Source organism: Acipenser ruthenus, chromosome 4 (genome assembly GCF_902713425.1).
Source record: "Acipenser ruthenus chromosome 4, fAciRut3.2 maternal haplotype, whole genome shotgun sequence".
Classification (NCBI taxonomy): Eukaryota; Metazoa; Chordata; class Actinopteri; order Acipenseriformes; family Acipenseridae; genus Acipenser; species Acipenser ruthenus.
In genome coordinates this window covers 25,840,994-25,865,187 of record NC_081192.1, presented here as the reverse complement: position 1 = coordinate 25,865,187, position 24,194 = coordinate 25,840,994, and the positions used below count along the sequence as shown (strand labels likewise).

The 24,194-nt window shown below is 39.9% G+C and overlaps 1 protein-coding gene across 1 annotated transcript in view; it reads left to right on the top strand.

Annotated features, from left to right (window-relative positions):
• The window catches only part of LOC117400446 (phosphatidylinositol 3,4,5-trisphosphate-dependent Rac exchanger 2 protein-like), a 143,879-nt gene extending 130,115 nt beyond the window's left edge, over positions 1-13,764 (top strand). The window contains exons 40-41 of the mRNA XM_059022239.1: positions 4,682-4,749; positions 10,619-13,764. Of these exons, the coding sequence (XP_058878222.1) occupies positions 4,682-4,749; positions 10,619-10,664 (114 nt within the window). The 3' untranslated portion in view covers positions 10,665-13,764. The remainder of the gene's footprint in view (positions 1-4,681; positions 4,750-10,618) is intronic.
• Positions 13,765-24,194: the final 10,430 nt, after the last annotated feature.

The following is a 24,194-nucleotide window of genomic DNA, read 5'->3' as shown; positions in this document are numbered from 1 at the left end:
GTCACTCACTTCAGCAGTGAAAGGTGTGTGTGTACAACAAACAAACACAGCGAGTGCCGTTCGTAAATACGGTTGTCGAGCCAACTGCAGTGTGTGTGTGTGTGTGTGTACGTAGCCTAAGTTATCCTTTTTGATTATGTATATTTGGTTTTACCCGTCGTATAATACTATAATATAAAGTCAAGACACTTAGTGAACAGAGGTAATTTCTGCCTTTCCAGATGAGCTACCCGGGTTTTAGTAGGTTAAAACCTGTACATTTTATTTAAAACACATCTTAGTCCATTTTGAACTGGCATTTCTGCCTCTCCAAATGATCTTCCTATTGTTCAATTGAGGTAGTCCATTTGGAGGGGGGGGGGGCTCTGTTTTTCAGATTAGTCTGTTAATCTGTGCTACCGGTAGCCCATTTTGAGCACCAGCACAGTGCATTTAAGCATTTAAATGTGGCATTTTAATCTGTGCCTCATTCAATTGGTGCCAGTTAATACATTTGGAATGGGGTACAATTTGTGCCGCGGCAGAGCGCTACTTTACACTCCGCCAATTTAGAGCTGCGTCGGCCGATCTTGATACATATCCCCCAAAGTATTTTATATTGGACACACTATTAATGGCAGCAGTGTGGAGTAGTGGTTAGGGCTCTGGACTCTTGACCGGAGGGTCGTGGGTTCAAATCCCAGGTGGGGGACACTGCTGTTGTACCCTTGAGCAAGGTACTTTACCTAGATTGCTCCAGTAAAAACCTAACTGTATAAATGGGTAATTGTATGTAAAATAATGTGCTATCTGTATAAAGTGAAATAATGTATAATGTGATATCTTGTAACAATTGTAAGTCGCCCTGGATAAGGGCGTCAGCTAAGAAATAAATAATAATAATAATAATAATAATAATAATAATAATTCCAATCGTTACGCATTACTGTATTTACATTAATACAGATAAGTCGCTTCTGCTTTTAAATGAAAAAGTAAGACTTACGATTTAAAAGCCCATTTTATTTATTTCACAGAAAAAAACTTGTAAATGAAATCAATTTTACTATTAACACATTCTAAGTTGTGATTTGAGGTACACGAATTGGTATTAATTGAATTTTTAAAGAAGAGTAGAAAAGTCGGAAAACACCGAAAATCAGAAGCCCTAGTCATAGGTTAAAGATGATAGCAAACGTTTCTCAATTTCTAACAAAGCAGATCTAAAACACCAGATACTGGAAATTGTTAGATAGATGGATAGATAGATAGATGAGTCACTTTACTTTAAATTGACTCTTACCAGGTGCAGGCAGTGGCAATTTCTATTATAACCGATCCAATGAAATATCAGTCTGACAGGAGTTCTATGGCTATTATAACTAGGTATCATGCCTTTGCTTTGAAAAGGTTATGCTATAATTGATTGCTTTATAACTGATGTAGTGTGAAATTGTGAGGTTCCATTTTATTATACACCCCTCTTTTATTTGTCATCACCATCCCAGCAAGCATTATATATATATATATATACTGTGTGTGTGTAGATACCTGTATATATACAGTATATATATATAGATATAGATATAGATATATAGATAGATGAATATAGATATATACTGTATATATATATATATATATATATATATATATATATATATATATATATATATAATATAGATATATAGATAGAGATAGAGAGAGACAGAGAGAGAAAATAGATGGGCTTCAGTGAGTTATAGGAAAATAATTCGGGTTTCTGTGGCGTCATAAACTACGAGATGGAATTATTTTCCTTTAACTCACTGACACCCATCTGTTATTTTTATAATACGTGGATATTATCTGTGATTAAAAGAAAAAAGACAATAAACGGGTGTTACTGTTCAAAATTGCCAAAGATTATTTGTCTCGTTCACTTGGTTGGTGCACCCGTTGGTGGAGGATGACTGTAAATCTTCACAGAGACAGATTTGTTAAAAGTGGATATAAACCACAAATTGTGGGTGTTGTCGAGTGATTTAAAACGAGACATTTTTGTTTGAAAGTGGTTGTGGTGCACAGGAGTGAAATATGGGTCAAAGGTCAGGTATAATCTTCTAGACAAATATGCCATTTTTACATAGTAGAGTGTGTGTGTGTGTGTGTGTGTGTGTGTATATAGATATATAGATATATATACATATATATACTTATATATTAAGATTTTGGACAACGACACCTGTGCCTTCTGCTGGTTCTGTTGTCAATTCAACGCTTGTCTTCTTTCTATTCCTTAAGGATATTCTCTTCAAGTATTGCTCATCCTTGTTAGACAGCTTTTTGGGTCTTCCAGTCCTGGATTTGTCAATTACAGATGAGGTTTCTCTGTACTTGTTGATTATGCTTCGGATACCACACCTTGAAAATCAAGTGATGCAAGCTATTTCACTCAATGTTTTTCCTTCTTTATGCAAGTCAAAGTTGTTATAATAGTAGAAAACACAAGTGAAGGCTTTGAGTAAATTGTTGATGCTCATAATGCATCAGAGTAGATAAATGGAACATGTCTAAGACTTTTGCACAGCAGTGTTTATATCCAATTGGATGGCAATTTTTCTGTGCTTTTTTAAATAACAAATCTTCTAATAGTGAACATATTACACTATGCAAAGGTAGTGTATGCATGTGTACTTGAAGTGTTCCATATTTAAGTGTCTCTGAAATTAATGCAAATTTAATTTTGCATATTGATATGAATTTACTGTAGAAACTGATTGTTTTGGGGTGTTTTTAAGTCAATTAATCTTTATTTTGATCTTAAAAATCTTTATTTTCATATAGTGCCTTTCATAGTGGACCACCATCACAAAGTGCTTTACAGAGGTAGGCTGTGAACTGTGCGTTATATGCAGAGTCACTTACAATAGGAGCACAAAGAGGTTAAGTGACTTGCTCAATTACAAATATGTGTGAGATTAGATATGGAGTACATTTTGTTAAAAATATTTACTATAACACAAAACACTAAAAACTCATTGGGGGAGGGGGTGATAATATAGCACCAGAAGACGTTTTGCACCACTACAATATCTTTCTTGATGTGATAAGAAGGATCGAATTAATCACTTTGCAGTACCACTAAATTGCTTCTGTGAAAAAAACAGAAACCAAACAAAGAGTAAGCAGAAAATATAAGCCTATCTTGCATTTATTCAATTCGCATATGGCTTGCTTTTCTGTGGTGGCTCACACAGCTGCATCTGCAGCTGCCATTGTCCTTGTGTTTCTGCAAACGTACTGTTGTTCCATTACTCATAACAGCCACATCCTTGATCTGGGGCAAGGAATACGTGCAGCTCATGTGACCTCACATTCATGGTAACAGGCAAGCCGCATGAGTGCAGTAAATATACTGTACGTGTGCCTTTCAGTGCACAATAAAGCTCAACGATAAGTTATGGTAGGTGTGTTACATTGTGTGGCGGGGTACACCCCGCCCTTTTCGGATTTTGTTTATTTTGTGGTGGTGTTGTTGTTGTTGTTATTTAAAATATATGTATTGGGCACTGTTGTTTTAGGTCGGCAGGGAAGGGTTAATTACCTTCCCTGCTAAATCACTTCACGTGCAGAATGTGCATGAGCTCAATTGAATTAACAAGCAATTGAGCCCCGGCACAGCTGTATAAAAGGGCAGATCAGCCGCTCATCATGGTTGGGTTGTTCAGAGGCAGAACGTAAGGTAAAGTGAACTGAAATTTATAAATAACAATTGCTACTCGTGCTGGCTTTATTACCAGCATGATACTTGTTCGATGTAGTGTGCCTACTATTTTGTGTTCTGTTTTAATTGGCTATCGTGCTGTTTTGTTTTGTGAAGTGTTTCTGTTTTCTTTAAACATTTTATTTGTTTATATAATAAATCAGCGCAACAGCGCTTCGTACTTCCCAGTCCTGTGTGTCTCCTTCCTGGTCTGACATCACCACCAAGCATATCTGTGACACATTGTCAGAAATACAGCCAGCACCAATAGTGGAGATTCATCTCTATTTTTGTCTTGATATAAAAAGCTTTAAAAAACAGAATAAGGAATGATTAATAGAAGCACAATTGAAAGCAAAACATAAATAAAAATGGATCCTGGCATCAGCACTTACGGTGACAACCGTGTGTCTCTGAAAGACTCACTGGCAAGGCCAAGTTTATTAAATGGAAAATGAGCAGTTTGGGACCAATTAATCACTGCTAGCAGTCCTGCTTTGGAAAGACTGCAGATGAAAACAGTTCTATACTTTTCAATCCTGGGTGGTGACTTGTGTAGCTGAATAATGAGAGGCTAGATGATTCTGGCCAAATTTAAAACCTTTCATTCAAAACTGGACTAAATCATACAATGTTGCAGTCCTGCAGAAAAAAAGAAAGTATAATACTCTAGCCTTTTAATAGTTCCGGCAATTATTTAAATGTTACATCCTGTATTACTAACTACTTTTATCACCGCCAATAGCTTTTGGGATAAAATAATATCCTCATTTTGCTAATTTAATAGAAAAAAATAGCATTACAGACATGAAATGTCTTTTTTTTTTTTTTTTTTTTTACAGGGCAAGAGACTTCTGGAGTTTAATCCATAAATGCCTCAGTTTGATCATATTATTAATGCAGGGTTTAAAATTGCATCTGCTTTGTATGTTTGCTTACATGATGTTTCTTTTATTTTAGGGAGCAAGAGTACAAAACTCTGCCAAGAACCTGGGAGTGAGGGATCGTACACCACAGTCAGTGCCAAGGTAACAACAATACTGTGCTAGATGACATCACCTGAAAGTGATCCTTAGAAACGCATGCACACAGTACTGCAATTTGTGTCTGTACAGTGTGTTTGCCATTCATTAATATGCATTTTCAGGAACAGTTTAGATGGGCAATAAAAGCAGGACCCCAGGAGCAAGGATATCCTAGCTGTATTATGCAGGGAAGTCAGTGCTTGTATTTTTTATTAGATAATCATAGCTATTTCTTTTTTTTTTTCTTTTTTTTTAGTCTGCTTTGTTCGAGACTGTTGTTGGCTTCTTTGGAAACAGTCTAGACCCATTTCATGCATGCATTTAATGAATTTAATAAAATAGGCATTAAAAAAAACTTTAAATAAATCATGAGTTCTGTAATACAACAGTTAACTAAAGAGGAAGTAGCTTCAAATTGAATGTCCTCAAGGCGGTGAGCAGTATACTAAAATGATGCTTTCAGTCCGCCCTCCCTTCTGTCAGTCCTTCATACTCCATAACTCACAAACTAAGCAGGTTGTGGAGGTCATTGTCATTGGTTTTGAGCTAACTCGTGCATTACAGCTCAAAACCAACTCGAGACATTATTGTGTGGTAATGTATTCTGACCCATATATATATATATATATATATATATATATATATATATATATATATATATATATATATATATATATAATATTATAACCGATCCAATGAAATAGCAGTCTGACAAGAGATCTATGGCTATTATAACTAGGTATCATGCCTTTGCTTTGAAAAGGTTATGCTATAATTGATTGCTTTATAACTGATGTAGTGTGAAATTGTGAGGTTCCATTTTATTATACACCCCTTTTTTATTTGTCATCACCATCTCAGCAAGCATTATATATATATACTGTGTGTGTAGATACCTGTATATATACTGTGTGTGTGTGTGTGTGTGTGTATATATATATATATATATATATATATATATATATATATATATATATATATATATATATATATATATATATTAGGGCTGTCTCGCAGTTTAAAATGGGTCGACATTGTCTATACCTTTTAGGATTTTGAATGTTTGAATCAGATCACCGCGTAGTCTTCTTTGTTCAAGACTGAATAGATTCAATTCTTTTAGCCTGTCTGCATACGACATGCCTCTTAAACCCGGGATAATTCTGGTTGCTCTTCTTTGCACTCTTTCTAGAGCAGCAATATCCTTTTTGTAACGAGGTGACCAGAACTGAACACAATATTCTAGGTGAGGTCTTACTAATGCATTGTAAAGTTAACAATACTTCCCTTGATTTAAATTCAAGACTTCTCACAATATATCCGAGCATCTTGTTGGCCTTTTTTATAGCTTCCCCACATTGTCTAGATGAAGACATTTCTGAGTCAACATAAACTCCTAAGTCTTTTTCATAGTTCCCTTCTTCAATTTCAGTATCTCTCATTTATTTATAATGCACATTTTTATTGCCTGCATGCAATACTTTACACTTTTCTCTATTAAATTTCATTTGCCATGTGTCTGCCCAATTCTGAATGCTGTCTAGATCATTTTGAATGACCTTTGCTGTGCAACAGTGTTTGCCACTCCTCCTATTTTTGTGTCGTCTGCAAATTTAACAAGTTTGCTTACTATACCAGAATCTAAATCACTACTCCACACTATGCATGCGCGCATAATCTGTTTTGTTTACTTTTTGCTGTCTAAAAGTTTTAAATAGAGACTCGAGCAGCTGTGTTGATCCTGTGTTGTGTTTTTTTTTTGTTTTTTTTATATATATTAATAACACGTCGCTCTTTTACGGTGGTAAATAAGTGCAAGGTATTTTTGTAATTTCTAGCGAATACGAACATCTGATTTTTTGTATCCGAATACATGTCAAAAAATATTTGGATATTTGTCCCAGCCCTATAACTATCTATCTGTCCTATATGGTTATATTATCATACTTAGCTTGATTCATGGTCTTGCAGCGATCCTGAATTTCTAAAAGTGTACTCTGTTGAAGCTGACGGATTTAATTGTTGTGTTGTTGCTAGGAAGTGTATTTTGAGAAGTGAAAGCATGCAGGTGGTACTTCAGATTAGATGTTGCCTACGTTTGTGATACTGAAACTCAATTTGACAGTAGATAAGTCTGATTTTCTTTTTTTTTAAAATAAACTTCCCATTCACAACAAGTCCTTCACTTTTAGCACTTTACTCCACAATGCAGTTCTGTGACGAACTTTCTATGCAAACGCTGACTGCACTCATTGCGTTGCATGCGATCGAATATATTAAAATGCTGACGCAGGGAATGAGTTACAGTGTGCCAAGAGGGTCAAGACAGAGAAGTGCGATTAACCTGCGTTAAAAAAAAAATAATACTCCAAAGAAATTAACGTGTTAATCGCAGAAGTTAACTGCGATTAATTGACAGCCCTAATATAGCCTCTCCAGCCAAAAAGGGAGCAACAAAACCCGCCATTGTGCGGGTGGCCAGGATTCTAGGTCGGCGGTCCTCTCAAATGCCAGAAGGTATGCTTCCACGTTGTCAGCTGGGGTCATTTTTTGTAAAAAAATGACTGGCGTGTATAGGACGGGGAGCCTCAGTGGCTGCATCTCTCTCCCGGGGATCCGAAGCTATCTGGGTCAGCAAACCTCTCCATTCTTGGCGGTCTATCTGCGCTTTCTCTGCCAGGACTTTTGTGTTTTCTTGTAGTGCTGCCGTGGCTTTCTGCTTTGCGGCGGTGGCTTGTAGGACCGTTTTGATCAGTTCGTCCATTTTAAGTGGTTCTCATCTGCAATGGCCCCACTTCTGGTACCATATGTGATGAATTGACCCTTTGTGTGTAGTAGTACCGGTGTCCATTCTCACCAGCCCGGTTTCCTTTTATAACACAGCACACAAGTCAATATTATCATTTAATGCGCGTTGTGCAATCTTTATTATTTACAAAACAAAAAACAAATTAACAAAATAAACTCCACCAAGGAGCCCTAAACTTGCACACCTGATTAGACCAATTAGACCAAACTTCCCCACATAAACAGGGACCTCTCTCTCTCTCTCTCTCTCTCTCTCTCTCTCTCTCTCTCTCTCTCTCTCTCTCTCTCTCTCTCTCTCTCTCTCTCTGTATGTGTATATATATATATATATATATATATATATATATATATTAGGGATGACCTAGGGTATGTTCTCGTGATATTACCCAAATCCATTTTCAGGATTCGATTCCTCTTTGAGTTCCTTTTTGCTAAAATCCAATGTCTCAGTTTTCCACACGACCTCTTGTAGCAGAGCCACCACTTGACCGGCTAGACCAGTGGTTTACAACCTGTGGTACGCTTACCTTTACAACAGGCTTGCCACTGGTGTGCACCGACAGTTCTTTATGACAATATGATCCCTCAAAACACAATGCTCCCTCAATCACACCATCGTGTATCAATCTGTTTGTACCGCTGAAGCACAGAGAAATGTGAAATTATAATGCAGAGCTCCAGACTGCGATTAAAATGGTTAGAAATGCAAGGGGTTAGGCACAAAAATGCCGCATCTCCCTTTAAAAGCAAGTGTCAATATTTACGAATGTGACACGGCGTCGATCTGATATATTGTTTAGTAATTAACATTTTAATTAAGATATTGAATCAGCTCAAAACACGGTCACGTGAACAAAAATAAAAACCTAAAACTTCAAGCCCTAGTTCTTTCCGTTTCAAAATGCTGTATCTGCGTCTTTCTAGGGCCGAATTTTTCAGCAGTTTTTCTGGCACTTACTGTCTTTACATGTTTAATAACTTTAATTCTATCATCTAGGGAGAACATTTTGTTTCTGCACGTTTTCTCTCTTCCTTACAAGAGAGGGCTGTTGTTTTATTGATTACGGATGAAAGACGTACATTTAAAACCATATTTTCTTAAAACAATAGCCCTGTGTAAGGGTGCTTAATACAGGTTTGAGTCCGTTGCTGGGTAAGAGAATTGTGGTTGCTGGTCACGTTAGACAGGTGGTCGCTTAATACAGTTAAATAAAAGCACAAATATCATTGGGAGGAATTTGAAGTGGTCACTTAGACCAGTTGGTCTCTAAATAAAGGTGGTCGCATGAGCAGGTTTGACTGTATGTATGTATATATGAAAGTAGAGTATGGCAATGCAAGAATTTAAATTTCTTTCAGCCAAACTATGTTTAAATGGCTTACCAAACGAAATTCATCATTTTGCTTCAAAGAGGTTTAAATACTTGACTCCTGCTCGTTTATATTCTTCATCAAAATCTCTTTAACATAGTTGTAAAACAAAAAACGTGTTTCGACACTAACGTGTCTTCATCAGGTATATTAACACCAGCAGAATACATGAACCCCAGTTTCTTGCAACAGTTGTGATGGTGACCAAACGTGTGAGTACTGTTGCGTAAAAAAAAGTAGCTTAAAATGAACAGTTGTTTAGGAAATGTAGAACAAGAACAGCAACAAATAAAAATGCACTTAAGGTTTGTGTCTTGCACACGTGCCATTAACAAAATGACCTGAAAACTTAACGTAATTAATGAAGGGCTGTAATGCAGCAAAAAGAATTAAACAAACAAGGACATGAAAAGATTTCCGTACCAAGCTGAAAAAAGTTGTCTTTGTGAACTCCAATAAACCAGTGTTATCTTTTGCCAGTCAAATCGTAGAGTGCGTAAAGTTTTGAGTCAACACAAATAGATTTTTTTTGTCTCTTGCGTCTTGCATCCCAGTAGATTTAGTTACATTGTTTACTGTCAGGAGTTTAAGTGATTTAATTGCACAAGATTCCATGGTTAGATGATGAGCTGATAATATCTCTTCAGCCAAAGAAAGAGCCACAATAATTTAAGAGCAACGTTACCAGTATGTAGTGTGAGCAGGGCCAGCTGTTTCACTCAGTTTGGGTCCGGTGTGCATTGGCCCTTAAGTGTTTATTACTCACACCATGTTCCAAAAACACCCAAATCCGAAAGTATAACTCGCCTGCTCAACAAACACCTGTTGCTTTCAGCCATGAAACAGGGAAGCTGAAACATATAGAAGCCAAGGTTATTTGCGGGCTCAATTCATCATGGCAACATACTTTTTAAAATGTTGCTTTATTACAAATAAACGCTAAACAAAATAGATGTCAATGATACTTAATTTGTTTCATTGTGTGTCAAAAAAATCGTTTTTGACATAATATTTTAAGATATTGAAAAATGAATGGGGGTGGGGGAGGGGCTGACAATCAAGCATATATGAGATATACAGTATACACTGTATGAACACTAAATCCATATGTTCATATACACTTTGGTCCAGTCACTAAATAGGACCCTCCTTGCTGGTTTTTTTTTAGATGTAAATACACTACATCTTGGTGGACAAATTTGAGATCCATTGCTGTTTTTAGATTGATTAAGTAAAAAAAAAAAAAAAAAATCGAATGGAATGGAAAAAGACATTGAGTAATTTTACAATGGTGCCCTGACTAGTGCTCACCCTCTGTGAGTTAAATGAATTGTTTTTGTCAATTGAATTTTGAGTGGCTATGATATCAATGACACATTTGCTTACAGAGTTAAATAAAACCAATTTCACTAAGTAGGCTATGCAATTGTAAAATGCTTCTGAAATTCCTAGCATATTTCAAATCCAGCAGATGACTTTAAAATAGCTCTAGAAGAAATGGGGGTGGGGGTGGTGGGCACTGAGGGAAAGATTGAATAGTAAAATCAGTGCTTCGACACAAGCAGCAAATTAAGTTTTTATGCAGGTCATAATGCCATTAATGGCAGCTGCATTTCTAATAGTGTATGTAATTAGCCATATCCAGCCTCTTCTGTGGGTAATATTTTCTGTATTCTTGTTTTAACTACTGTAGATTGTACAAGCTCTGCCAGCCACCACCCCCTGATGGAGACTCATGAAGACACCTGCCTACGGTTTCTGTCCAGCAGCAGACGGCACTTCTGAGCATTCCAATAGTACTGGCCTGGAACACCCAGAGCATTCCAATAGTACTGGCCTGGAACACCCAGCGCATTCCAACAGTACTGGCCTGGAACACCCAGCGCATTCCAACAGTACTGGCCTGGAACACCCAGAGCATTCCAATAGTACTGGCCTGGAACACCCAGCGCATTCCAACAGTACTGGCCTGGAACACCCAGCGCATTCCAACAGTACTGGCCTGGAACACCCAGCGCATTCCAACAGTACTGGCCTGGAATACCCAGCGCATTCCAACAGTACTGGCCTGGAATACGGATGGGTCTCTGGATAGTCTACCTAAATGTTTCTAAACTGACCCCCAACCCCCTCTTTCTCCCTTTTTGATGTGTTTTAAAAAAATAAATAAATAAATAACTTTATGTAAATAGTGAAATTACATGTAACTATATATTATATATACATATTTTTTATTGTGAAAAAGTAATGTTACAGTTTAGTTTTTTGTTGTTGATCTGTTTAAAAACATTAGTTTTCATTTTTCCCCACACTTTCAAATCTTAAGCACCGCCCTCAAAGGCTGGTCTGACTTTGCGTGCAGCTAGTCTGCGTAAGTTAGCTGCCTTTCACACCGCAGTAAGCCATATGCGCACTTAAAGGTTGTGCTGGGAGTCAAGGCAAGGAAAGAGCCATAATCACTGATTTCAATAAAACATACAGGTGCACTCCACTTATAACGGACTCCAAGGGGCAATGGAAATCAGTACTTTATAAATGAAGTACGTAGTAAACACAATTCGAAATGCTGTCTGTAACTGCAAACTACCTTAAATATAAACAACACAAGAAAGCTTAACTGCCAAAGAACAGGAGTTTATTATTTGTACACGACACACCCCTGTGGGCCGTACAATGTAATAAATAGGACCATTTTACAAATTTATATTTTCGCTAAATGTAATTAAAATTGTATACATACGTTAAAACTGTACAACAGTTGTGCAGACAAAAAACATAGGATAAAGTAAACAGCATCTGTTTTTCCTGCCTGACGTCACAAATGCTGCTGTGACTGTCATTTACTGTCCCGGATGTAGCTTATTTGCGCAAAATATATACATGTGGAACAGAAACACTGTACGTATTAAACAGCACTGTATATATTAAACAGTATGTATTAAATGCAAAAGACCTGCTTGTGGAACAGGAAAACGGTATGTATTAAACAGTATATGCATTATAAACGAATACGTTTTAACCAGAGTAATTCCCCATTAAAACCCATGTTGTTTGGCAGCGACATGCCTCCTCAATACATTGTAAACAGATCTCCGTTCTAACAGGATCCCTTATAAATGGAGTGCACCTGTACTTTGATAAGATACATTCCGGAATATTGTGAAGACCAAGGCACTTTGACAGTGTTGAAGTGTCAGTACAAGGGTCAATATGGAGTGCAGCAGCTGTACTGCATAATAATTGGAATAAATGGTATTTACAGCCCAGATTGATTCTGCCTTTGTTGAGCAACTGAATGAAATGTTAATCAAACTAAACAGTGCTTAAAGGGTTATACTATAGTAAATACAATAATAATACAAATAATTGTAACCTGTTGTGCTCTTCCATTCACTGTATACATTTCTTATGAGCAGTTTTGAAACACATTACAGGAAACATGTATTTTTAATTTTAAATGATATTGTGGCGACACAGGGTCTCTAAACTCTTTTTTTTGTTGTTGAATGAAAGTGAATGGACAGACACTGTAATTGTCAGTGCAAATCAGGAGTTCTGTTTTTTACTCCAAATAAAACTGGGTCCCTATGGGCTGAGACCATGCCAAAACAACAAACCCCTTTTTAACTGTCTCTCCAGACTAACAGTGCCCTGCCCTCCCTACTCGTTCCTACTCCAGTCACCCTCACAGCCTCTAACAGTCTCTCTCTCTCGTAGGCCTCAATTAGTGCATTGCTCTGTAACGGTCTGTCTCTTCTCAATCGCTTTCACTAACAGCTCTCCCCTATGGCGTAATCCCCTGCCTTATACCAACCAGCCTAGACCCACCCCCGACCAACTCTCCCACCAATCACTGCAGATCATCACTCTCACTGACTGCCTGGCAACAGCGGGAGCTGCATCACTCCTCGTCAGGGGGCGATCCAACTGAGCTGCCACCCCCCCCCCCCCCCCCCTTCTATAACCCTCACCTAACTAATTCCCCTCACCCCATTCTAACCCCTGGCATGGTCCCGTCCCGAACAATACATGCACCTGTTCAATAAACAAACAAACATAAGAGTCTCTTCAGGGCGCAGTGCCCTCTGCAGTCCCCAGGTCGCTACAATACGTTGTACCATACCAGGTAAGAACTGCAAATGGAAGTGAACGACAGGTGAGCTTTTATTTATTTTTTATTTGAGAGATTAGTCCTCCAAGCTCAAGTGGATTATTTTTTTTTTTTTTAATGCATTTCAATTGTTATTCCTTGTCATGTTGGGAATTACCAAGCTATTGTAAATAGTTTTTAAAATGTTTATAGATATACAGACAATACTCTGGATCGAGAAGTTTTGGAGAAGTGAAGATTTCTACAACAGTTTAGGTCTCTTGTAATAATGTAACCTTTTTTTTATCTTATTCAAATACAGAATACAGCAAGTGCTGTTTGGAGAATTTAAAGCTACATAGACTGTTAGCTGAGATTACCGAATATACAAAAAGAGCAAACTTTTACTATATATATATATATATATATATATAACTGCACAATAAATATGTCTGTCTGTCTGGTATAGCAGTCCTTGGTTTGTATTAAATTTCAAACACCTTATAAAGAACACCAGAAGTGTAAAGAAAAGTACAATTGCAAAAAGTGTTTAGTGTAGTTTTTAGGATGCAAATTAAAATAATGTATTTAGTTTTGTATGACTTTTCTGTATTCCTGGTTTGAACTTCTCCATTTCTAAACCCAGATTTTCAACTTTATCTGATACACAGTATTTCAACGTAACATTTAATATACCAGTTATGCATTAGATTATTATTTTAAATGCAATTAAACCATTCTAAACAATGTGGTGTGGTGTTTTTGTGGATTGTTTTAGATGTTTTACTTAATGTGCCTAATCTAAGTAAAAAAAGTTCCCAGGTAGAATGATAGCAGACCAGAGTTGTTCAGTGTTAGAATTAAGCCAGAAGTCCCTTGGAACCCTGTGGCAAAGTGGTTAACAGTGTGCAGGTGCAGGTCATCAATAAACAGACAATTGTAATCCAGGTGCTATGTTGTTTAATGGTTGTATTTCATAATCCAAATGCCTGATGGCAAACAACAGTAAATAATAACAATGTCAATGAGTGTTTTTTTGCGACAGCTTCTGGATCGTGTTTAGCGATCTAAATAATTACACAAGTATAATTCAGACATGACAATAAACAAACAAAACACTCATGATTTTCTCTACACAAACCACAGGTCCTTCCAGGTTGTTATCTAACCAAAATGGAGGAACAGATTATGTCGCTTTGTCCCCTATTTATATCGTCACAAATTACCCCTTGGTAATGATTGCAGCTGCTCCTCCAATCTGTGGCTGCCACATCATTTCCCTTCCGGGTCGATGAGTTAGTGCACCAAAGCTCCGCCCCCTTTCTAGATGACCGACTTCCTCATAGCCCTGGGAATGAAGTGTCAGGCCAAACAGTCCAGGGTACTCTGTTCCCGTTACTTGGCGCCCTCACAGGTCGGGAGGGAGATTTACCACAAAGAATCATTGTCTTTCTGTCACAGACACCTAAAGGTGTAAATAAAGTTTATTGTTGAAGGGAAGAAACCAAAACTGGCTCCCAGGCTAATCTGGATCAATTGCAGATGCTGTCTGTCTGGGATGAGACGGTCAAATGGTGCGAGAATTCAAAGAATTTGCTTGCTGTATTCTCATGCCGTTTGGGACCGCGGCTCATCGGAGAGGCTTGATTAGTGTTAAATGTAATAATTTTTCTGTGTTTAAAAAGAACCACCAGGTTTATTTTAGTGGCACTTGCTGTTTACATAGTGACGTTTTTGGGGTTTTTTTTATGTTGAAAATATCAGTCTGTGTATGTTTCCAGCAAATACGATATTACTGTGGCATTCCTCATCGGCTGACCCTCCAGAGACACTCGGGACCACATTGCTCAGGTACAAAGAAGTATTTAATGCCTTTAAATGCTTACACTGTACCGGCCCACTCCAGCAGCTCTGCAGGGGCTAACCCCCGGCACCCATATATAATCATTCTCTTATCCCACCCACACGAGTGTCACCCTCTTATAATTCAATCCACAAAAAACACCCATGGGACCCCCACTTGTCAATCAAGACCCCCATAACATGCTATAGGCAGTCCCAACACAATTGGTACCCCAGACACACACTTTGGTGTGTGTCTATGCAGAACCACCCTGGGAACAGACGGGTCCCTAATCCTGTTTCCCCTTTTACCCCAATGGGGGTAGCACGTTACATTACATTGTTATTTTAGTCACATATTTATAAACCCATACTGCTGCGGATCACAGCAGGAGCAAGCCTGTTGAGTTCACAGGGTTGACAGTCTGGAAAGATGGCTTCAAGGAGATTGGAAGGCCTGCGTGTGGCTGCAGCTCAAACTAACTAGTAAATGTAAACTAACCCAGGCCAGACACACTCAGTTTTCCAATGAAGTGATGTAGAAATTACAATATGGAAAACAGAACAATTTTGTAAACTGACACCCAGAAATCATACAGTATTTTACGATAAGCCTGAGCATTCCTGTCGGATACTGCAGCTTTAAGATTAGCCTCTGTGGGTACTATTGGGATATTTATTACTTATTTATGGCAATATAAGGGACCTCCAGAAAACTGTAGGGAGATATTAACTGTATTTATTATTTATCAGTTATTTCAAAGTGGGAATATTTAATAAAATTGTATGTAGTCTGGTTATGGTGACATCAGCAATTATATCGGTGGAAACCGATACCATTTTGATGATATTGTTTGATAATTATCCTTAAATGCAGTTCCAGCTATTGCCAAAATAACAATTACGTTTACTTTAACATATAAGCCTTTTTCAATATCGCTCTCTGAAAACTATAGAGATTTACATGTTACCATAAACTACCAATAATTACTCATCCAAATTCAATAATCCGAGGTTGTTCAACCTGAGTGAATGATTTAATACTGAGAATCCCTTCTTAGAAAGATGGGCTTTATCAAGCATGCAATCAAAATACATTTGAAAATCACTCAAAACACATTTAATATCACGTTAAAAGCATTACAATAAGAACTAAGTTTTTAAACAGTAATTTGCCAATGCAATAGTAGTACATACTGGGCTCTATACTCAAAACTGTCTGTATTTCAGTGTAGTGGTAAACATTTTACCTGATTGAATTTTTTAATACTTTGTGAAAGTCAAAGTAATACACAAACATGATCCCCCAAAATAACGAAAATCAGTGAGCACACATTCACCCTTAAATCCTTCGGTACAATCAATCAATTCAGGATTCAATCAGTGAAAAGGAAATGTGTAATGGACGGGGAGTAACAGGTAGATGGCGTTACTCCCAGGGAAAACAAGACAAAAACTGATACAATATAAAGAAAAGTGATTAACTATGACGTAAAGGTTTCAAAAGAATACTTGAGTGGTATATGCTTTGTTTTTGCTAACATAAAATATTGTAATGACCTGTGCTCTTGGAAGATAAAGCAGCAGACAGAGACGTTGCCAGGTGCGATTAATAACCACTTTATTGGCTGAATTAACATGGCCCCTGTTTGGGCCAAGGCCATGCCATATAAAAAGACAGACCATGTGACCTTCCGACTGGTATGTGTGCTTAAGCTGGTGCTCCGCTCAAGCAACTCTCATATATATGTTTAAAATATAAAACAATTGACCGATTTTAAAGCAAAAGTTGTTAGCAACAATGGCAGGAGTCAAGGGAAACGTGAGTAAGGGGGACCGGAGCTCTCCCTTTTGTATTTTAGATATTTTATTCTAAATTATATATATTTTTGGGGGCCCCTCAAAATCTAAGGTCCTGGGATGCAGCCCCTAAAGCCCCTGCGTTAATCCGGCCCTGGTCCTGTGGATGTGCTGCATGTGTAGTGCAAGGGTGCAACCACGCCACATAGAATGGGGAAAGGAGCAGAGATAGACCGCTGCTGGTCAGTCTGAGTGGAGTGGGCGGAGCAGCTGAGTGGGAGGTATAAATACCGGCTGCACAGGAATTAGGGAGGGAGAGCTGCAGGTTCGAGTGGCGAGTGGACGAATGGGCTGAGACGTGATGATTAGAGTGAAAGAGGGCCTGCGAGAGAGTGTGTGAGAACGTAGCCTGGGAGGGACGTAGAACGAGAGTCTGAGAAAGAGAGGGAGCGAGTGACTGAATAAGGGAAAGTGGGAGTCAGGGAGTAGGAAAGATAGGGTCTTTTGTTGCTTTTTTGTGATCAACTGTTTTTTATTTTATTGTCGCTCGTGCTATATGAGGTACCCTGGCACTGGAATCGAGCTCCAGATTTGCACCTCTGATCCTTGCCTTCCCAGTTGTTTGAACTGTTGGTGGAGGAGGTGGAGCTAAACCTCTAATTCTGGCGAGTACCAAACCATTTCTGCTGCTACTCGTGATAAAAGTTATGTGAACCCCTGATTTATAATCTCTCAATATAACCATCTCTTATAAACCACAAGAAATGCAGTAAACAATCTGAAAAGTTGACATGTAATCAATGCTAACACAAACATGACAGATTCCCCTCACTCTTAATTAACGTCAGGCAGGTTGAATAAAGGTATGCGTGGCCTATAAATTCTAGCTCGCAAATGTCGTCTGACATTTCGTTGTTGTTCACAGCGCAGTGCTGTGGGCTCCTGGTGCAAAGGCTGAACTCGATGCTCCTCATTTATTACAGCAATAGCGACAATGGCAGCATTACCCATACATGCTACAACACCAGCACACAAATTCATGTTTACAGTTACACTACTGTAAGCCAGTTCTTGTGGTGAATGCTAGGCTAATATGCCTTTAGGACAGACCAGACCTGTCAGTAAACTTTGACGGTAAAAAGTTTCCTTAAACATTATTAAACCTTCGAACTCCCAAATGACCAGTTAATGAGGAGATAAGAGCCACACAGTCGGAATTTTGTCAATCATCGTTGTTGTGAGTACCTGCAGTGTTTCATACTAAACTGTTTTTTAAATAGTCGGAGTATGGGACGAAGTAATTTGTGTATCACAAACATCGTTAAATGTGCCTTATTAAGATATTTTGGCACTACAGAAAATTAGTATAGAGCCCACTGACACTACAACAAGGAAACATCACACGACCTGGATAGATATTTAAGTATTGTTACCTAGTCTGGAAAGCAGTCGGGTTTCAGCATGCGGTTACCTTTGTGTTTCTCAGTGTCAGGACCTAGTCTGATCTGGATGGATTAATGCTGAGGGCTCCAGGCACGATCTTATATATATATATTTTTTTTGTTTTATTTTTTTTATCCGGGAGAGCACATTTGTAATTGTTACAGTGGACTTTATACTCTTCAGACAAAGATTTTTTTATTTTTTTTTATTTCCCGCAGTACGCTGTGATTGGCTAGTTCATGCCTGAGTTGGGCTCACAATCTTGATTGTTTGCCCCCCGTCCGTCCCTCCGTCTCTTGCCTGACTAGTTCGTTATCATAATTTAGAAAGGGGACATTTTTAAACATAGATCACTTTTGCTAAATAATTCTGATTTTATTATGAATTCCTGTTATTTTTAGTATAAGAAATTACATTTCTTTAGACACCAAAGTTGCAAAGTTTCATTTTCGTAGGGATTTTCTACCTGGGTTATTCTGGGCTTGTTAGGCGGTTTAAGAATACTTACGCTTGCATTTTGTATTCGTAGTAGTTTTAAATCAAGATGATGTAAAATTGTTTAAAATCTCTTGTTTTCTTTAAGCTGATTTTAAATTACTGGTCATTTTTTTCCCCTTTCTTTTTTTTGCCTTGTGCTAAACCCCCTTCCCACACTAGGCGTGGTGGTTTGTGTATTGTATTCAAACCAGTCTCTTAGAGATTTAATTAGCCTTTTGTTTCATGAGTGCCTGGAGCATTCAAAGTGTTACATAGGTCTCTATTAGGCCAAGCCAGACGTATGCGCTCCGTCTCTGCGTAGGGTAAATCTTGTCGGTAAAAGGAATGGATAGACTTATAGTGGATTTTGCTAAATAAGCCATATTGCATTAGATTTTGTTAAATATATAATATCCATGACATTTGCTATAGATTTGTGATGACAAAGTCTATATATGATGTACACCTCACTAATGTATTTTCTGAAAGACGATACTTCTGACAGGTGTTAATTATCCCATGATATGTACAGTAATTATCATTAGGACAGGACAGGGAAGGAGAGACTTCTTCACGCAGAGATTGGTGAGGGTGTGGAATAAACTGCCTAGCCATGTATTTGAGGCACACTCTCTTGGATCCTTTTAAGACCCAAAAGCTTTTAGATCAATCAGCTACTAAGAACTGGACAAGCTTAAATGGGCCAAATGGCCTCCTCTTATAATATTTCTTGTGTGTTTTTTTTGTTCTTCTGTTTCTTTTTTCATGGATATTTGTCACCAGGTACCAGACTTTTTTTTTTACAAATTCTGTAATGGGTCCCTTATAATTCATGAGTGCAGAATCAGTATGCCCCTCACCCACATTCTGACCCGCTAGTGCCAACTGGTGTCCTGGCTTATTCAACCTGATTCTAGAAGTTAATACGTTGTGTGTAGGGTTGCTCCTACTGTTATAAGAGGTGTAATTTGGTGCATTTGGGGTGAACAGATGCTGCTTCTGGCTGCTCAAACTGTGCAGATTGATTTCTGTTATAATATTAAGCTCTGCTTTCCATCATAGTTGCTCTTCCATATTAATGGAGTCTTTTGCTAAATGCAATTTCTGTAATCCATTTTTTAACATTGAATTTGGCCTAAGTCGTTTTAGGCCAAGGTACATATCACACTTGGAACAAATACTTGACTGTTGGAACATAGCAGAGCCTGCTGCTCAACAAACTGTTTATTATTATTTGTAATAAAAACCAACATTCTTATTATCTGTAGCAAAAGTCTAAATAGTAATGTACTGCCAACACTAACCTCATATCAATAATACAGTTTAAAAATAATCAACAAAAAGTCTCTGTTAAGTTCTCTAAAATCCCAGGAAATTGTTTGCTTTTTTATTCTAAACACAACTTTGACACTGAGTTTAATACTCATAAATATTTAAGATGTATTATTTTTTTTTAAATGTAATTAATACACTTTTTTAAACTGCTTTAAACTTCTGGAGGCATAAACTTGCTTATCAGTTAAATTATCATTAGTTTACAAATGGGAGTAATTTTTTTTTTTATTAGTCATTAACATCCCGTAGTTCATAAACTATTGCATTTTGCTTGATTTTAAGGGCTGTTAGATGATTAATCAAATCTGTTAATTTATTTATTTATTTATTTTAAAAAAAAATTAGTAGTTGCTAATTTAGTTTTTTGTTATTTTCTCCCCAATTTGGTAGTGTCCAATTATTTTTTTTTTTAGCTCAGCTCGCAGCTACTTTATTTGAAAAATTCAGAGAAAAAAATGTCAGAGAAAATAAAAATGGAGCCTTCTTTCGTGAATTACTTTATCATGTGAAACAGCTTTTACTATTGCCAAACTGGAACCAAACAACTAAAGTATCCGGTAATGCTGGATCTCTGAGACACTCTCAAGTTGTGTGTGTCTCATTTTGGAACAATAATGTGCAACAATAAATTACAAACTGCAGCAAAACTATGTGCTACACCATCTTAACAGAGAGCATAGTGGTTGCCTGATGGGTATTTGCCAGTATCTAAAAAGCAATATTAGAAGTTGCATTAGGACTATACCTAATAGTGTAGTTTAAAACCTTTCAATTTTCCTGCGGCGCCGGTGGAGGTCCCGGCCCTGCTACCACCTGCACCAGCTCCGGTTCCATGGGAGCCCAGGCCGAACCAGAATTGCAGTTTTTGATGGCGGGGGAGGACATGCTATCCATAGCGGCCTCCTGGGGTGAGGGCTCCTTCCCCACGGAGATGGAGGAGGGAGAGGAACCGACGTTGACAGAGGTGGAACCTAGCTCTGGAGGCTAGATTGCCACCATTGTCCAGCTCCAGTTGGGCATTGATGTGACACGCTGCAACCTTTTTGCAGGTCCCCTGGGCGACACCGACAGAACCCCATCGGTCCGTGTTTCGGACGCAGGCAGTGACTCCCCGACCGCAGTCCTTTCCATCGTTCCCTGGCTTTATGGAGGAGATGCGCTCCTCTTGGGATCAGCGCCGAGTGTGTTGAAGCAAACTGTTCAGCTGTTCAGTTTGTTTCATTGGAAGGCACAGAAAAGCTGGGCCTGGCAGGATTTCCCCCGGTAAACTCCACCATTGCGGCCTTGGTTAAGGCTCTGCCGGTGGGGGGACTGCCTAGGGACCCGATGTGCCAGAACCCTCAGTGCAGGGTTACAGAACACACACCTGAAGAGGGTCCACAGAGCTGGTGGGTATTCTAACTATGTATTTGGATGGCATGCTCACAGAAACCCCGCTCCCAGAACCGGTGGCCACTGAGCTTCACCTTCTTTCAAGCACTCTGCTCCAGATCTCCGGTCTTCAAGGGCAAGCCCTAGGCCGGAGCCTGGCAAGCCTGGTGGTGGCTCGCAGACAGCTGTGACTGTTGCAGGCAAGGGTGCCCGAAGCGGATAAAGCAGCGTTGTTGGACGTGCCGATATCACCGGGACATACCTTCGGGCCGGCTGTGGTGGAGATCTTGCAGCGCTCTCATCTCGGTATCTCCAGTGCCGGGTAGGTTGAGCCGTTGGCAGGCTCCCCAGTCGCTTACCTTCACCAGGACAGTCCCAATGCTCATGGCCCCACTGGTTGACCTGAGGCGTCGCCTACAGGCCACAGCGGCGGCAGGCAACCGAGCCCCTCCGCAGGGCAAAGGGAACGCAACAGCTTTCCAGGACGCAATTTCAGGGCCGTCGCCCTATGCAGCCACCTCAGCATGTTCCACCCCAACCTCAGCAGCGCCAGCAGGGGCCCTGAAGGCTTGCAGCCTCAGATACAAAAGTTCTCCGCTCACCAGCTGCAATACTGGCGTGCTTGCACCTCGGACACCTGGGTGCTCACTTCCGTGCACAACGGTTACGCGCTGCAGTTCCGTTTGGGACCTCCCCCCTTCCGAGGAGTGACGCCCACATCCGTGACAGACCCTCTTCAGGTATCAGTACTCCAGAAGGAAGTGGCCGCCTTGCTGTTCAGAGCGAGCCATTCGGAGAGGGGTTCTACTTGAGATATTTTCTGGTACCCAAGAAGGACAGCAGCTTTCGCCCCTAGACCTGAGATTCCTCAACAAGTTCTTGAAGGAGAGGAGGTTCCAAATGTTGACTCACCGCCACATTCTCCAGTCAGTCCAGCCGGGCGACTGGTTTACCACCGTGGACTTACGGACACGTATTTTCGCGTTCCCATTCATCCAGTGCACAGGAAGTACCTCCACTTCACCTTTCAGGGAAGTGTTTACGAGTTTTCCTTGTTGCCGTGTCCTCGTACGTTCTCAAAGTGCGTGGATGCTATCCTGGCCCCCTCGCGGTTGCAGGGGATCAGAGTACTGAACTATCTCGTCGACTGGCTGATTTGCTCTCAGTCGCGAGAAGGAGCAGTGGCCCACACGGCTATTGTGACGCAGCACCTGGCAAGGCTGGGCCTCATCATCAATGATGCGAAGAGTCGGCTTATACCGGTGGAGTGAATGACATAGTTGGGGCTCCGGCTGGACTCCAGTACGATGCGCGCATACCTGTCAAAAGACAGGGTAGCAGCTATTCAGGGTTGCCTCTCCCTGTTTCAACAGGGATCGCAGGTCGATCTGGTGCAGTGCCAAAAACTGTTGGGTTTGATGGCCGCAGCTGTATCAGCCATCGAGCTGGGTTTATTACACATGCGCCCGCTCCAAGCATGGCTCAATGCATTTCATTTACACACCAAGTGCGACAGACACTGTCAGCTGATGGTGTCTCACATGTTCTCCGCGATGGTGATGGATGCCCTCTCGCCTGCGCAAGGGCGTGCGGATGGAAGGGAAGGTGTGCATCTGCAGGTGGTGGAGTGCATTTGAGAATTGTTTGGGAAGGCGCAAGGCGATCTCTTCGCCTCGGCGGAGACGACACATTGACCCCTGTGGTATTCCCTCAACCATTTAGGCGGTCCACTCGGCGTCAACGCCCTAGCCTATGAGTGGCCCAGGACGCTCCTTTACTCGGTGGCCCAGGAGAATCTGGTTCTCAACCCTATGCCAGCTCATACAAGGCCAGCCCTGGGAGATCCTGCTTTGCCTGGCTCTCCTCAGTAAGACGAGATGCACTCTCTGGCATCCGGAAACGGGCAGGTTCCAATTATGGGTCTGGCCCCTGAACGGGACCGCTGGACAGCCCTAGGACTGTTAGATGCAGTTGTGGGTACTTTGCAGAGCGCTAGGGCAGACTCCACTAGGTCGCTGTACGACTGTAAGTGGAAGTATTTTCATAATTGCTGTCTGACTAGACGTCATGACCCAGTTTCTTGCCCTATGCCGGTTATCTTGCAGTTTCTGCAGGACTGCTCGATGCTGGTAGGTCACATTCTACCTTAAAGGTGTATTTAGCATCTATCTATGCGTGCCATGCCCCTGTAGATTCGGTATCTCCGGGTGCGCATTTCTTAGCAACCCATTTCCTGAAAGGTGCTCGGCGGTTATCCTTCATGGTAGATCGTCCTTTGCCTTGAATAGGCATGAGGGTTCTTGAGGTTGCACGCTTAACCTAGGGTTAAGCGGTTCTGATGCGTCCCTCATTCTGCCGTTCCTTCTCTCTCACAATGGCTTTGGTATACATTTTCCATACATAATGTTTTGGTAGTTGTCTTCAAATTGAAATGTAATGTTAGGTTACTTACCGTAACCCTGGTTCCCTGAAAGAGAAGATGACCACCAACCAGCGAGGTCGGATCGGTCACCCTCACGGCTTTGATGCAAAAAGAGAACATGGCTTCCGTGGTTTGACTATTTAATCCCTCTGTATGCGGGACAGAGGGCGTCACCCCAGGAAGGGGACTTTCGGCAGCTCTGGTATAGAGATCTCAGAAAATACCTACCAATAGGCAGGCTTATCCCATATGTAATGTTTTCGTGGTCGCCTTCTCTTTCAGGGAACCAGGGTTACGGTAAGTAACCTAACTTATATCTTTTGGAAAACTGAGAACTCTTGGGTTTAATGGCATTTTGGATGCTTCTTCGAACTGTTACAGCCTTAATAGCCAGAAAGATTTCTAAGTTGATTTCAGAGACGTAAAAAGGGTACTTGACAGAAGTTCAATAAAATAAGTTAATAGTCAGGCTGTAACTATTTCTTAAAA